Below are 12,436 nucleotides of genomic sequence, written 5' to 3'. Positions count from 1 at the left end.
TCGGTTACACACATATTAATATCCATCCACAAATGGATCCAATCCCATTGATAGAAAATAATTACAAAAATTAAATTTTGATGGAAGAATAAATTGGGCGTATAACAAATTACAGAGTCAGAATCATAAAGCCGCTAGGAACCCTAGATATATATTTTATATAATAATGATAATAAAATCTAAATCTAATAAAAACTGTGAGCCCAATCACTATAGCCTGAGTTCAAGCTGCTTTGAAGACTGGCCTTCTACTTGGTACCTTGAACTCATTTCTTCCTCAGACTTGGAAGGAGATGCTCTTTGGTGGTTCACTTCGTATGGGGCTATGGCTGCCACCCTGAAATTAAAATCCCACTAAGAATCTCTTCACACATACATATTTACCCAAATTGGGGAACAAGACTTTTCAACCTAGAAATTAAATTATTTTTCAGAAAGTAATTTACCTTTCTTTCCTCTTGGCCAGAAACTTGTGAAGTGAAGCTCTTCTTGCAATTGGCAAATCTGTTTGTACACAAAAATTGTAGCAAAAAAAAAAAATCAATATCCAAAAACTACAAGCCTAGCAAATACACAACCAAAAGCTTCACTCTTCCACCTCCACTTATGTGGGAGGATGTTCGAAACTCCAGACACCCAATGAATATTATTGTAAACTCTCTTCCCGAATCGCTTGTACTAAAAAAAATTGAGGTAATTTAGTGGGGATGAACAATTTAATTACCTGAACCAATAACTTGAGGCTGAACTTTCTGAATGTCCTGAGAATTAGCTGCAATATTTGGCTCAGAAGCCACCATATTGGTCATAGAGGCAGAACCCAATTTGTCAATACCATTAGAAACAAACCCAGAATAAATCTTGGAGCTTCCCTTGGTAGCGAGACCCATGATTTCTCTTGCCTTCTCTGCTTGAAGATCATTGAAAACCAGCACCTGGCCACCATAAAAGATGGTCATTTGGGCAGATCCAGGCTGATTTGCCACAACTGCTTCTGGGTTCTTAGCAAACTGTGGAAACAAGTCAATACTGGGTTTTGAAGATGGAGTCTCAGCAGCTGGGCTGGTCTCCATGTTAGTCAACAAGTTCATGGTTGTGGGGACTTGCAGGCTTCTCTTCTCCTTCAAGTACTGGCTCAGGCGGTTGCATGTTTGTGCAAAATTGACCTTCTCTGCCATGGCTTTCCAATTGATGGTGATGAAACTGAGAGAAAAATCAAATCTCGGTCGGTGATTATGATGATGATGCTTGAGGGGCTTGAATTGAGAGAAATGTTAATGGTGAAGAGAGACGGGAAGGAGGAGGGAGAATATATTATATGGAGAGAGCCGAGTGAGTTTGCTTAGCATGTTCTTTGAATCTTATAACCGGCCATGAGCTTTCTTGGTGTCTTTATCTTTGAATATAATATTAAAATTAATTGGTTAATGGGTATTCAATTTTTTTAATGTGGGTTTTAAGCACGTGTTTTTTGCATTGTAAAAAATTCGAGGCAACCGCAAGCAAGTGACACGATTCAAACACGTGGACTCAAAGGGCAAGAGGGAAGATGATGCTTTCCCACTTGGGCTCTGGCTACAAAACTGTGCTCGAACAAACACTACGAGGAAACTTCGTATGTGGAAAATGTTCCGTCGAAGCGCGTGATATTTCGACACCTGGCGATCACTATGGCCACTCAAGTGAAGTGACGAGATTGCCCACGGAGGATTGAGAATTGTGTATAACGTGCTCTTGCTCAACCCAAGTCTCGAATCCCGAAGACAACAAGAAGAGAACCACCTGCTCGTAATTGTCACGTGTGGGCCCCGCCACCCTGTTGGTCCTTGTCGGCACGAAATCCTGGAACCAAACTCCACGCATCCGCCTAACCTTGTTAACTCTAACTCCGTCAAGTATATGAAATTACCAATATACCCTACACATTCTTTATTAAAAAAATAATATGTTTTTTTTTAAAGAAAATAAAATTTGTTATTGTTACTTCAAAAAAGTTATTTTAGTAAATGTGAGTTATATCAATTGATTAGGGTAATGAGCTCGTCTCATTGTATTCAATTTCAAGTTCTCTTGATATATTAAATTAATTTTGAGCAGTTTAGATTATCAGTTGTATATAAGAAAAAATTGTTCTACAACTATCCTCGTTTTTTAATATAAAAGAAAATTTGTTCTACAACTATCCTTTTTTTTAATATAAATTTACTTTTGAAGTGACAAAACATTTTTCATGTAAGAGATTTGTAGCTGAAGTGGTTAAAAACATTAATTCCCATATTCGAGGTCCTAAATTTGTCCCTTCATCTCCAATATCGCTTGTAGAAAAATAACATTGTGATATTCATCTGGTTACATTACAGTATGAATTTATGTATAAATGTTTGAAATTTTTCGGCTTATTTTGTGGTTGAACATTCTTATTTTCTTACATTAATCAGAATATTTATTTCATTTTTTTTCTTTTATAGAAGAAATTAGGAATGATTCGGATCAAAATTTCAACCTCAAAATATCATTAAATTAATATCTAATTAGTTCATTTCATGTTGCTTAAGATAAAATTAGCGCAATAACTAGATGTGGTTAGCATAACTTATTTTTCCCTCTAAAATTCATAACAAAATCTACAACTTCCATGTGACATGAGCTTGTTTATTGATGCAACGTTTGCCCATATTATATTATCTCTTGTTTATTATTCTTATTAAAAAAATTAGTTATTTCCTAATAACTTAATTTGATAGTAATTGAATGACTGATGAGCAATTGGATTGCATGCCATGTACTAGTTATATTTTTTCGTAATGCAAATTTCCAACTATTTGAAATGAGTTATATGAGTTGATATTTCTCCTCTTATGTGCCTAGTTTTGTATAGTGATGAACTAATGAGATGTTATGTTACTTTTGAGAAAGAAGCGATATTTGCATGTTGTAATAAAAAATTACAACTTTTTTTTAAGAAAATCATCATATACATACGATATCGGAGACTTTATCAAACTAATTTAACATATAACAATCTAATGATATATCATAACGGGGGCAAGACAATGAACAACCATATTAGTTTATTGAAAAACATGAGTTATCGAAGAATCATGAAATTGAAGAAAACTATCCCGAGCATAATCAATAATCTTTTCCAAATCAGATGTGCCCGGAATTGAGCTCCTGACATCATTGCAGTGCTTGAATCACTTTGAATAGAAATCTACATTGCATCGTGAATTTCCCTAGCTAATACTTATGCATGTTACATTGAGATTACATGATTGAAACGTAATACTCTAGCTGCAATACAACTGCCACTAGCATCCCGAACCAACACCCCCACCCCCACTTGCATTAGTTTTTTTAAAATGATATGTGACCGGAATTAAGGGTATGTTTGGTAACTATTTTAAATAATCAAAAATGATTCTGACAATATTTGACAAAACAAGTTAAAGTGCTTCTCACGTTAAATAAAGTATTTTTGTATTTTCGAGAGAAGCACTTCCAAATGAATTTTCAACACCAAGTGATGTTTGAAAAATCAAAAGCTATTGTTTTGGTCTTTAATCTTCAGTCTTTTATAAGTTAAAAGGTGCCCAATGGTTTTATCTTTCTATTTTTAATCCGAAGCATGATTTAAAACTCACCTTATTTATTCACTCATGCATATTAAAGAATGCGATTTGAAATCTCCCACGCGGTTTGTTACTCACCCACTCTCATTGTTTGTACACATACTATATAACATTGACAATTCAGACCAAATAAATAAATAATAAATAAAGCCATTAATTAATAATGCCACAAAATATAAAAAACCTCTGCTTGGTGGGAAGTTTCCACACGTTTAGTCTCAATGGAGAAATCCTTACATGAAAAGGAAATAACGCTGTTTTGATATCCCGATCAATCAGTGTATATCACATGTATCTGTCTGTAATTGATCTGAAATAGGAAAATAGTGTTATTTCCGTTTCAAACAAGTTTTTCTGTATTTGAAATGGCACTGTGCTCCAATAGAAATGCACCTCTTTTAATTTTTTTAAATTTATTAAAAGCATCTCTACAAAATATATTTTTTTAGTTGACCAAGAGAGAGAATTGACGAAGTAGCAGCAGTCATATTCAAAACGTGTTAGCTTTAATGGGAAGGTCGGGTCACCCATCAACATAAAGGTTGCCAAACAAGTCAAGAAAATGTTTGAAAATTGATTGGGGTTTTGTGGCGGTGGTAGGGCAGAGCAATTTGGATGGAATCTTTCAAAACATTGGTCAAATAAAATAAAAAAAGATAGGGCACATGATCCATATGTGTACTTGTATTTCTAGTACGTATAATAATTATCATTGAATTGAATTGGTTGGTTGGCTGTGCGTACTATGCTAAATTTGCTCTGAAATGTTCAAAGTCTTCTTGGCACCGAAGAATTTTAAAAACGTTTCCCATCACATCAGAGAAGTCTGAAAACGCCGGGTGACAGGACAAATCAAACTATGCATGCAGCACTGGTATTTCGTATATCGTATATCGTATAGGGAGCTGATTTCCCTATTTTTATTTTCTCCACTTACATTATCTCTTGTTTTCCAATATTTTTTTAATTAATTTTGTTCTTTTTCTTTCCTATTCTACTCTTATCCTACATTAATTTTTTTTCACATTAATTTTTTTTTCGTTATACTTAATTTTTGAACTTGCACTTCATTTCATTTTCAATTTTTTTTTGTTCTAATCAAGTAAGAAATAATTAACAATGTATATTTGTCTAGGCAAAATTACATAGTCCACAATGGACCATCTTTACAACCCTTATTCCGTAATAGACATTTCCACAAAGCTTTATCTCATATTTTCTTGGATGCCCCTCCTGTAGATACCTAACACATAGCAGTAGTTCATGAGTAGTGATTACTTATTTAGGGTGATGATTTTCCCACCCATCTTTTGTCCACTTAGGTCCTGTTTGGTTCACATAACCGATTTGAAGGGAAATCATTTTCCATGTCATTTCCTAATAAATGGGAAATGGAATATTTATTTTCCACGTTTGGTAATGCCGGGAAAGTAACCAGGAAATTTCACTTTATTTCATTTCCCATATTTGTTTTGAGTATGAATAGAAAACAAAGTTTGTATAATTTTTCAATTATACCCACATTAAATAAAATAAAATAAAAGTGCCTCTAATGATATATTGTAATTCTAAATTGTTAATAGGGACAAAATGACCATGAAAAATGTGCATTGAATGTTGACTTATTTTCTCAAACTTTCCAATGATGAGGGAAAACAAAATGCAAGTTATGAGGAGGGCTTCACTTTCCCCTTACTTTCTCATATGCCACACAACCATTTTTTATGTATGAACTTGCCAAATATGAGAAAGCAATTGATTTCTCATCCCAAACCTCCTTTTCCATGAACCAAACGGGGCCTTAGAGCATTTCCAGCAAGAGGCCCTTGCTTAGGCAAGAAGCCCCCCAAGCCCCCATTCATGTTTCCAACTCCCAAGTCTTGCCAGGATAAGAGCTACGCTCCACCAACCTGGGCAAGCCTAAAGACAAGACTTGCCTGGGCAAACTGACCTAATGTTGATGTCATTGTGATGTTAGCAACCAATTTAAATAACAAAAAATTGAAAAAAGAAAAAAAAGGAAAAAAAAACCATAATTTTAAAAAAATAAATAACTAGTCATATTCTTTACTTCTCACACCATACAAATTCCTCTCCTCATATTTCATATGAATAGTGGTTGCCCTTGGGTTGTCATGACAATGGGTGAAAAACCAACAAAAAAAATTGCAAGGGAAGACACTATTCATGTGAATAGTAACAACCATTGCCTCCCATTACCTTTTACCATGGCAAATAGGTAGACATTCTCTTGCACTCATTTTTGTTTTGTAATACTTTTTTACTATAACAAAAAATGGAGTGAATAGCACCTCCAGGAGAGTTTTCAAATTTTAACCAAATTCTAGCTAAAATAGCTAAAAGACTATTATAGCAAACCACTTAAAAGGGATTTCCTCCAGCAATGTTCTTTATTTTGGCTAATCTGAAATATTTTTTTTTATTATTTTCTTTCTCTTTCTCCCTCTTGCAAATCAAATATATTAAAAACAAAAGTAGAAACCTAACCCCATCAACCTCCTAAATGTCTCTATCTCTCTCCTCCTAGCCAAATTATCTCATTCTCTCTAGATGTAGAGAGCCAAAAGTTGGTTCTTTAAAATAGAGAGTCAAATATGGAGTCTACTGGAAGGAGGATTTTCCTTCTTTTTAGCCAAAGTAGCTAGGGATGAGGGGATAGATGCTCTAAGTGGACAAAAGATGAGTGTGAATGTACAATTTCCAACAAAGGTAGTGGGAAATTCAACTCCCTTTATTAACAATGTCTTAATTTCTATAAAATGGAATTGGGTGCTCTTGTGCTCTCTCTTTGCTCCAATTCTTATGCGAAGAAGTGTTGTGAGGTGTTCCATTTTGTTGTGAAGATGTTCTCTCTCCTTGCTCTTGCTCATGTTCGCCTTTATGCTTCTTCTTTGTTGGTGTAAGTTAAATGAATTCTAGAGTTGTGCAGGTGTCTATTACGAAATAAATGTTGTGAACATGGTCCATTTTAGCCAATTTTGCTAAAAACCAAGCCCTTTTTTACTAATTAGGTTAGAAGAAAAAGTCATAGCCTCCTTTGTTTTACTTATTTTACTTAGACTCAATTAGTCAAGTCTTTCTAGCCCAAAAATAAATAAAAGCTCAAGTCCTCAACCATAGCACATGATAGATAAAGTCTCCTGGATTTATGGTAGACTAGGGACAAAAATGATCAATTCTTTTGTGGTGCATGGAGAAAAAGTCGTACTTCTATTTCTAGTCTATAAGCTACAAAGAGGATACTTCCTTCGACTCTAACCCTTTTCTCTAAAATAATAGACCCAAAACAAAAAACAAAAACAAAATTCAATGGGGCCAGCAAATTATATGCAGATCTTGATGGGCTTAGAATCATTACATTGAAATTGAAGTAGCTGTTGGGCAAAGCAAATAAACAGTACAAAACCAGGCTTCATTAAAATCAAAATCCAACCCAAATTTGCCATTTTTGTGGTCCAACCCAATTTTTATTTAAACACCATCTCAAAGTTGGGTTATTCGCAGTGAGCCCACTACTAACCTTTGTTAAGTAAATATGTTTGAAAGATAACACCAAAAATTGTACGCACCAAAACCTTCCTGTGTCTCTCCTCAAGTGAGGAGTTTCTCTCTCCCACGGAAAAGGATCCTCTGCTAAGATTTTTCATGCTTGGCAGTTGGATCTATTTGGCTTTCCTCTAAGCATGAATGCATATCATTTAAAACTCTGTAAACTCTGAAAAAAAACTTATACAAGTTATTCTTTTTCTTCTGTTTGCTACTCCATCTTCCATAAAGTAAAACCAACACAACCCACCAAGGCTTTCTAATTTCCATAAAGAAAACACAAACCAACATTTTACCACCGTATACTATTAGGGTGTTAGTTGGATTGACTCAGGTCTTTGGTGTGTTCCGAGGTGGTCATTGATTCAAACTCCTACGGTACCTGTGTGTGTGACTTTTCCCTCTTTCCCCTTTCTAATTTTGGCAGAAAAAAAAAAAACATTTTACCACAATATTTAGTAACATAATTTTTTATTATTATAAGAAATATCAATTTTGTGGTGACTCTGGCCCTAGAATAGAATTTATTTACAATGTGATTGCAGCTGGAAACCCAGGTAAGCAAAGTCCATAATGTTCAATGAAAAAGATAACGGTTATAACGGTTTTTTGAACCTGGCTTGACTTGTTCAAAGAAAGAAAGGGTGTTCACCAAGTCCTTTAGGCCTCCCTCTCATTCTGAGGCTCTTTAGGCCTCTCTGATTTCTGAGGCTCTCTTCCTCTCACCCACCAAAAAAACACAAAAAACAATCACCCCCAAAATTTTTGCACACCCCAACTACGATGCAGCACACAACCAAAAAAACTTTTTCCGACTAAAAAATAATGGCCGCAACCCGGGTTTTCTATCACCGGCCGCACCACCTCCTCTTCTCCTCCATCATTTTCTTTGTCCTCCCTTGTATAGCATACTCGCTAGCCGAACCCGAAGCCTTGCTCAAGCTCAAAGAATCCTTTAAAAATGCGGAGGCACTCAATTCTTGGACCCCCGACACTGCGCCCTGTGCCCGAAACACACAATGGGCAGGACTAATTTGCGCCGATGGCATCGTCATAGGGCTTCGTCTCGGGGGAATGGGTTTAGCCGGGGAAATTGACACGAAGGTCCTCGCTGAAATCAAGGGCCTTCGCACCATGAGTTTCGCGAACAATAATTTTTCGGGGCCAATGCCCGAGTTCAACACCTTGGGTCCTGTGAAGGGTCTTTACTTGTCGGGCAACCAATTTACAGGGGAGATTCCGTCCAATTTTTTTGTCAAGATGGAGTCTCTGAGGAAGCTGTGGCTTTCTAATAACAAATTCACTGGCAACATCCCCTCTTCGTTGGGCACGATTCCCAATCTTCTCGAGCTGCACCTCGAAGACAATGGATTTAGTGGGAGCATTCCGGTGATCAATCAATCAACGTTGGTGTCGCTCAACATGTCCAACAACAAATTGGAGGGGGAAGTTCCTGCCAGCATGTCGAAATTCGAAGCGTCGTCGTTTGCTGGGAATGCTGGCCTCTGTGGAGGGAACTTGGGCAAGGAATGTGCAAAGCCAGAGCCTCCACCTGCAGCATCAACAACCCTTAATGACAACAACAACAACAACAACAACAACAACAACAACAACAATGGTGGAAATGGTTCGAATTCAAAAGGCAACGGGGGAAGCTCCAAAGTTGTTGTGGCAGTGTCAGTAGCTTCGGCGGTGGTGCTGGTTGCTCTCATCGTCCTGTTTTTGTGAAGTCGAGGCGGAAGGGGGAGGAGGAAGATTTCGACATGCCCGGGAAAGAGAACATAGAGAAAGTAGATCATCCGGACTCGGTTGAGCTGAATGTGTCGGAGATAAAACAAAAGGAAGTGGTGGTGGACCGCCCCTCAAGCTCGAAAAGGACGGGAAACAGCTCGAGAAAGGGGTCCAACAATGGCAAGGGAGGCGGAGGAATGGCGGAGCTTGTGATGTTGAATGAGGAGAAAGGTGTTTTTGGGCTGCCAGATTTGATGAAGGCCGCCGCTGAAGTGCTTGGAAATGGGGGCTTGGGGTCATCTTACAAGGCGGTCATGGCGAACGGGTTCGCGGTAGTGGTGAAGAGAATGCGGGAGATGAATGGCATGGGAAAAGATGGGTTTGATGCAGAGATGAGAAGGTTTGGAAGTCTACGCCATTGGAACATCTTGACACCTTTGGCATACCACTACAGGAAAGAGGAGAAGCTCTTGATCTATGAGTACATTCCCAAGAGTAGTTTGCTTTATATATTACATGGTATGAAATTAATTTAACCTTTCTGTTTGTTTTTTTCTCGTTACATTGGAAGGAAATCGAACTCTAAACTTGCTGATTTTGTAGGTGATCGGGGACAGTCCCATGATGAACTTGATTGGCCTGCCAGGCTAAAGATTATTCAAGGCACAGCAAAAGGGCTGGCTTATATTCACACAGAATTTGCATCCTGTGATGTGCCCCATGGCAATCTCAAATCAAGCAACATACTACTTGGCCCTGACTATGAGCCATTGCTCTCAGACTTTGCATTTGGGCCTTTGATCAACACTGCAAATATATCACAAGCGCTATTTGCGTACAAAGCCCCAGAAGCTGCAGAACATGGCCGAGTCTCTCCCAAATGTGATGTGTATTGTCTAGGGATCATAATTCTTGAAATCCTGACAGGAAAATTCCCTTCTCAATACCTCAACAATGGGAAAGGAGGGCTTGATGTGATCCAATGGGTTCGATCAGCGATCTCTGAAGGGAGAGAATCCGAATTGTTAGACCCCGAAATTTCGAGCACGAAGGGTTCACTTGGTGACATGGAGAAGCTCTTACACATTGGGGCAGCCTGTACTGAGAGCAATCCAAATCAACGATTAGATATGAGGGAGGCTGTTACAAGGATAGAGCAGGTACAAGTTTTGGGAAGTGACTCTGTGCCACACACAAGGCATGCTCCAACTTTGAGAGAAGGGGTTGGAGAGCTCCCCGGGGAGACGAGGCTCGAATCAAACGCCATCGGAAATAGATCAGGGCGCCTTGATGGAGACAATGACGCTGCCTTTTCCATATCTTAATTAGCGATCGAGTTATGTTAGACAAAGGCAAAATGATAGATGGTGTGACCTCAAAAGAAAACTTGAGCTTCAAGGAAGTGAGTCAGAGTCAGAGTCAAAGTCAGAGAGACCTCCACAATGGTTTTTCTGGGGCATTATTGTACAAGTCTTGGGCAAGATAGAAAAGAAAAGACAGAAGGAAGATATACAGCAATGCATGTGTTAAAAGTATAAATATACAAACATTAACACATTCAACTTCTGCTTGAGCAAATGTTGCTTTACTTGTAAAAAACAATAGATAAATTTGCTTGAAGATAGACCAAAATATGATTTGTAAGCTTGCAATGCGATTTTATTAGCTATTGCGTTTGAAAAATTATATATACTTAACTTAATATAAGTGTTCCCTATTCTGCAAAATTCTATGATAAAACTCTTCCATTTTATTGTTTTAGGAACCCTTCTCATGCTTTTCACTTTGTTTTATAATCAGCTTTAAAATTGATGACGTCTCAACCAGATTGAGAATCATAGCTCACATTAAATATTAGTTGATCTTATTTCAACGTGTATAATTAACCGTGTCAAATGACTTGATACTAAGCTAAAAAAACTTCCACTTCTACAAAATTAGTAGCTAATTTCAAGTTAGATTCATACAATTATAGTTTGCCAATTTCAAGTTAGATTCATATTGTTTCACTTTCACGGGGCCACAGTTTGTTTATTTCAGCTATCAACCCTTCTCTTACATACAGCTGGAAAACAACAACCCAAAAAAAGAAGAGAAAAAACGTCATACAGGTGGAGATATGTATATTATAAAGGGATAAATTGCCAATTTGTGATAGAGCAAAAGAAATCGGGCGCAGAACAGAACAATGGCCAACTATTTTGCACCGAAAGCCTCATTTAAAATTTGGAAGCTGTATGTTAATAATTATTTTGTACTCTACTTGACATTTACCGATGATAATTCATTGAACCAAGATCGTAATTTGTCACTCTATATTCATTATAATCCCAGGTTCTACTAATAAATAACATAGTTAATCGATACAAAAGTTATGCATTGTTTTAAGCGTAAAGAAAGTGACACATGACATAAGGAAAAGAGAGAAGGTTAGAGAGATGGTTAAGAAGAAGATTGCTAGAATTCCCCTTTATAATAAAGAAAGTTGTCATCAGGCAATTGTAAGATCATAATTGAGCTACTGCATGTTGAGAAACGTGTAAATAACATGATAATATTGTTTTGCTATATCCAACTAATTACATTCTGTCATATGTAATAAAGATTTCACATAACAGAGCATGATTGAATGAAGATAGTAAAACAATGTTATTCCCGTGACATGCAAGTTTTTTTTCATTGCATGACACAAATCTTAATAAAGCGTATTCATTGGGACCAATAGTACTTCTTATGTTCCTAAAGCGGCTTGGGTCTAACTTGAAAGAAGGGTGAAGATAATGACAAAGGGCCGGGTTGGAGTCGGGTATGTCATTATATCCTCGTCCCGTCAAGTCAATGGTGGAACTAGGAATTGTTCGTAGGGTGGGTTAGCTAAATTTTTTAGCTTAAAATCTAATGATATTTTGTAACTTACAATTTCTATATATTTTTTTTCTAGAAATAAAAGTATACATTAAATCATATAATTCAAGTTCATAGCTAATTTTCAATAAGTTTAGCATATAACAAATACATATTAAATGCAACAAAAGGGTTAATGTACGAACAATGGGGAAACCACCAAGAAGACCACAAAATAGACTTTGGAAAAAAAAAAATCCCTATTCAGCGGGGAAATTGCCAAAAAAACCACAAAACAAGGGCCCCAACCACAAGTGAGAACGACAAGTTGATGGGCTATATAGGTTTAATTTTGTTTTTATTTAAACATGGGCTACAAGCTACAGGCTACAGCGTAGGGTAGCCTTGTAGGCATCGGTTAAACGGTGTCACATGAAACTTATCTCTTTGAGTTTATTATCCATCAATTTCGAATCCCCACAGTATTATAATTGTGTGTGTGTGAGAAATCTCAATTATCTTTAATTTAAACTATCATTTGTATGCAAAAACAGAAAGAAAAAAAAAAGAGTGCTAATTCCATGTCTTTTTGCAACATAGGCCTCAAATGTTAAAAACAAAACAGAGGCCTCAAATGTTAAAAACTTGCCCCTCCTACCATC

General features: G+C 36.8%; 2 protein-coding genes across 2 annotated transcripts; one reads left to right on the top strand and one right to left on the bottom strand.

The window, feature by feature from the left end:
• Nucleotides 1–15: 15 nt before the first annotated feature.
• LOC103327604 (protein TIFY 10B-like) lies at nt 16–1,360 on the bottom strand. Its single transcript, XM_008229942.3, has 3 exons — nt 725–1,360; nt 447–504; nt 16–337 (listed from the first exon to the last, which is right to left on the bottom strand). The coding sequence occupies exons 1-3, from the start codon at nt 1,176–1,178 to the stop codon at nt 211–213; spliced, it is 639 nt and encodes a 212-aa protein (XP_008228164.2). The 5' UTR covers nt 1,179–1,360; the 3' UTR covers nt 16–210.
• A 6,544-nt stretch (nt 1,361–7,904) lies between these two features.
• LOC103327605 (pollen receptor-like kinase 3) lies at nt 7,905–10,660 on the top strand. Its single transcript, XM_008229943.3, is given in 3 exon segments — nt 7,905–8,913; nt 8,916–9,449; nt 9,534–10,660. Coding segments are annotated over 3 exon segments (2,145 nt in total). The 5' UTR covers nt 7,905–8,024; the 3' UTR covers nt 10,256–10,660.
• Nucleotides 10,661–12,436: the final 1,776 nt, after the last annotated feature.

Source organism: Prunus mume, linkage group LG4, assembly GCF_029339155.1.
Source record: "Prunus mume cultivar Tortuosa linkage group LG4, ASM2933915v1, whole genome shotgun sequence".
Lineage (NCBI taxonomy): Eukaryota > Viridiplantae > Streptophyta > Magnoliopsida > Rosales > Rosaceae > Prunus > Prunus mume.
The sequence above is the reverse complement of the archived record's forward strand: the minus strand, read 5'-3'. Positions and strand labels throughout refer to the sequence as shown.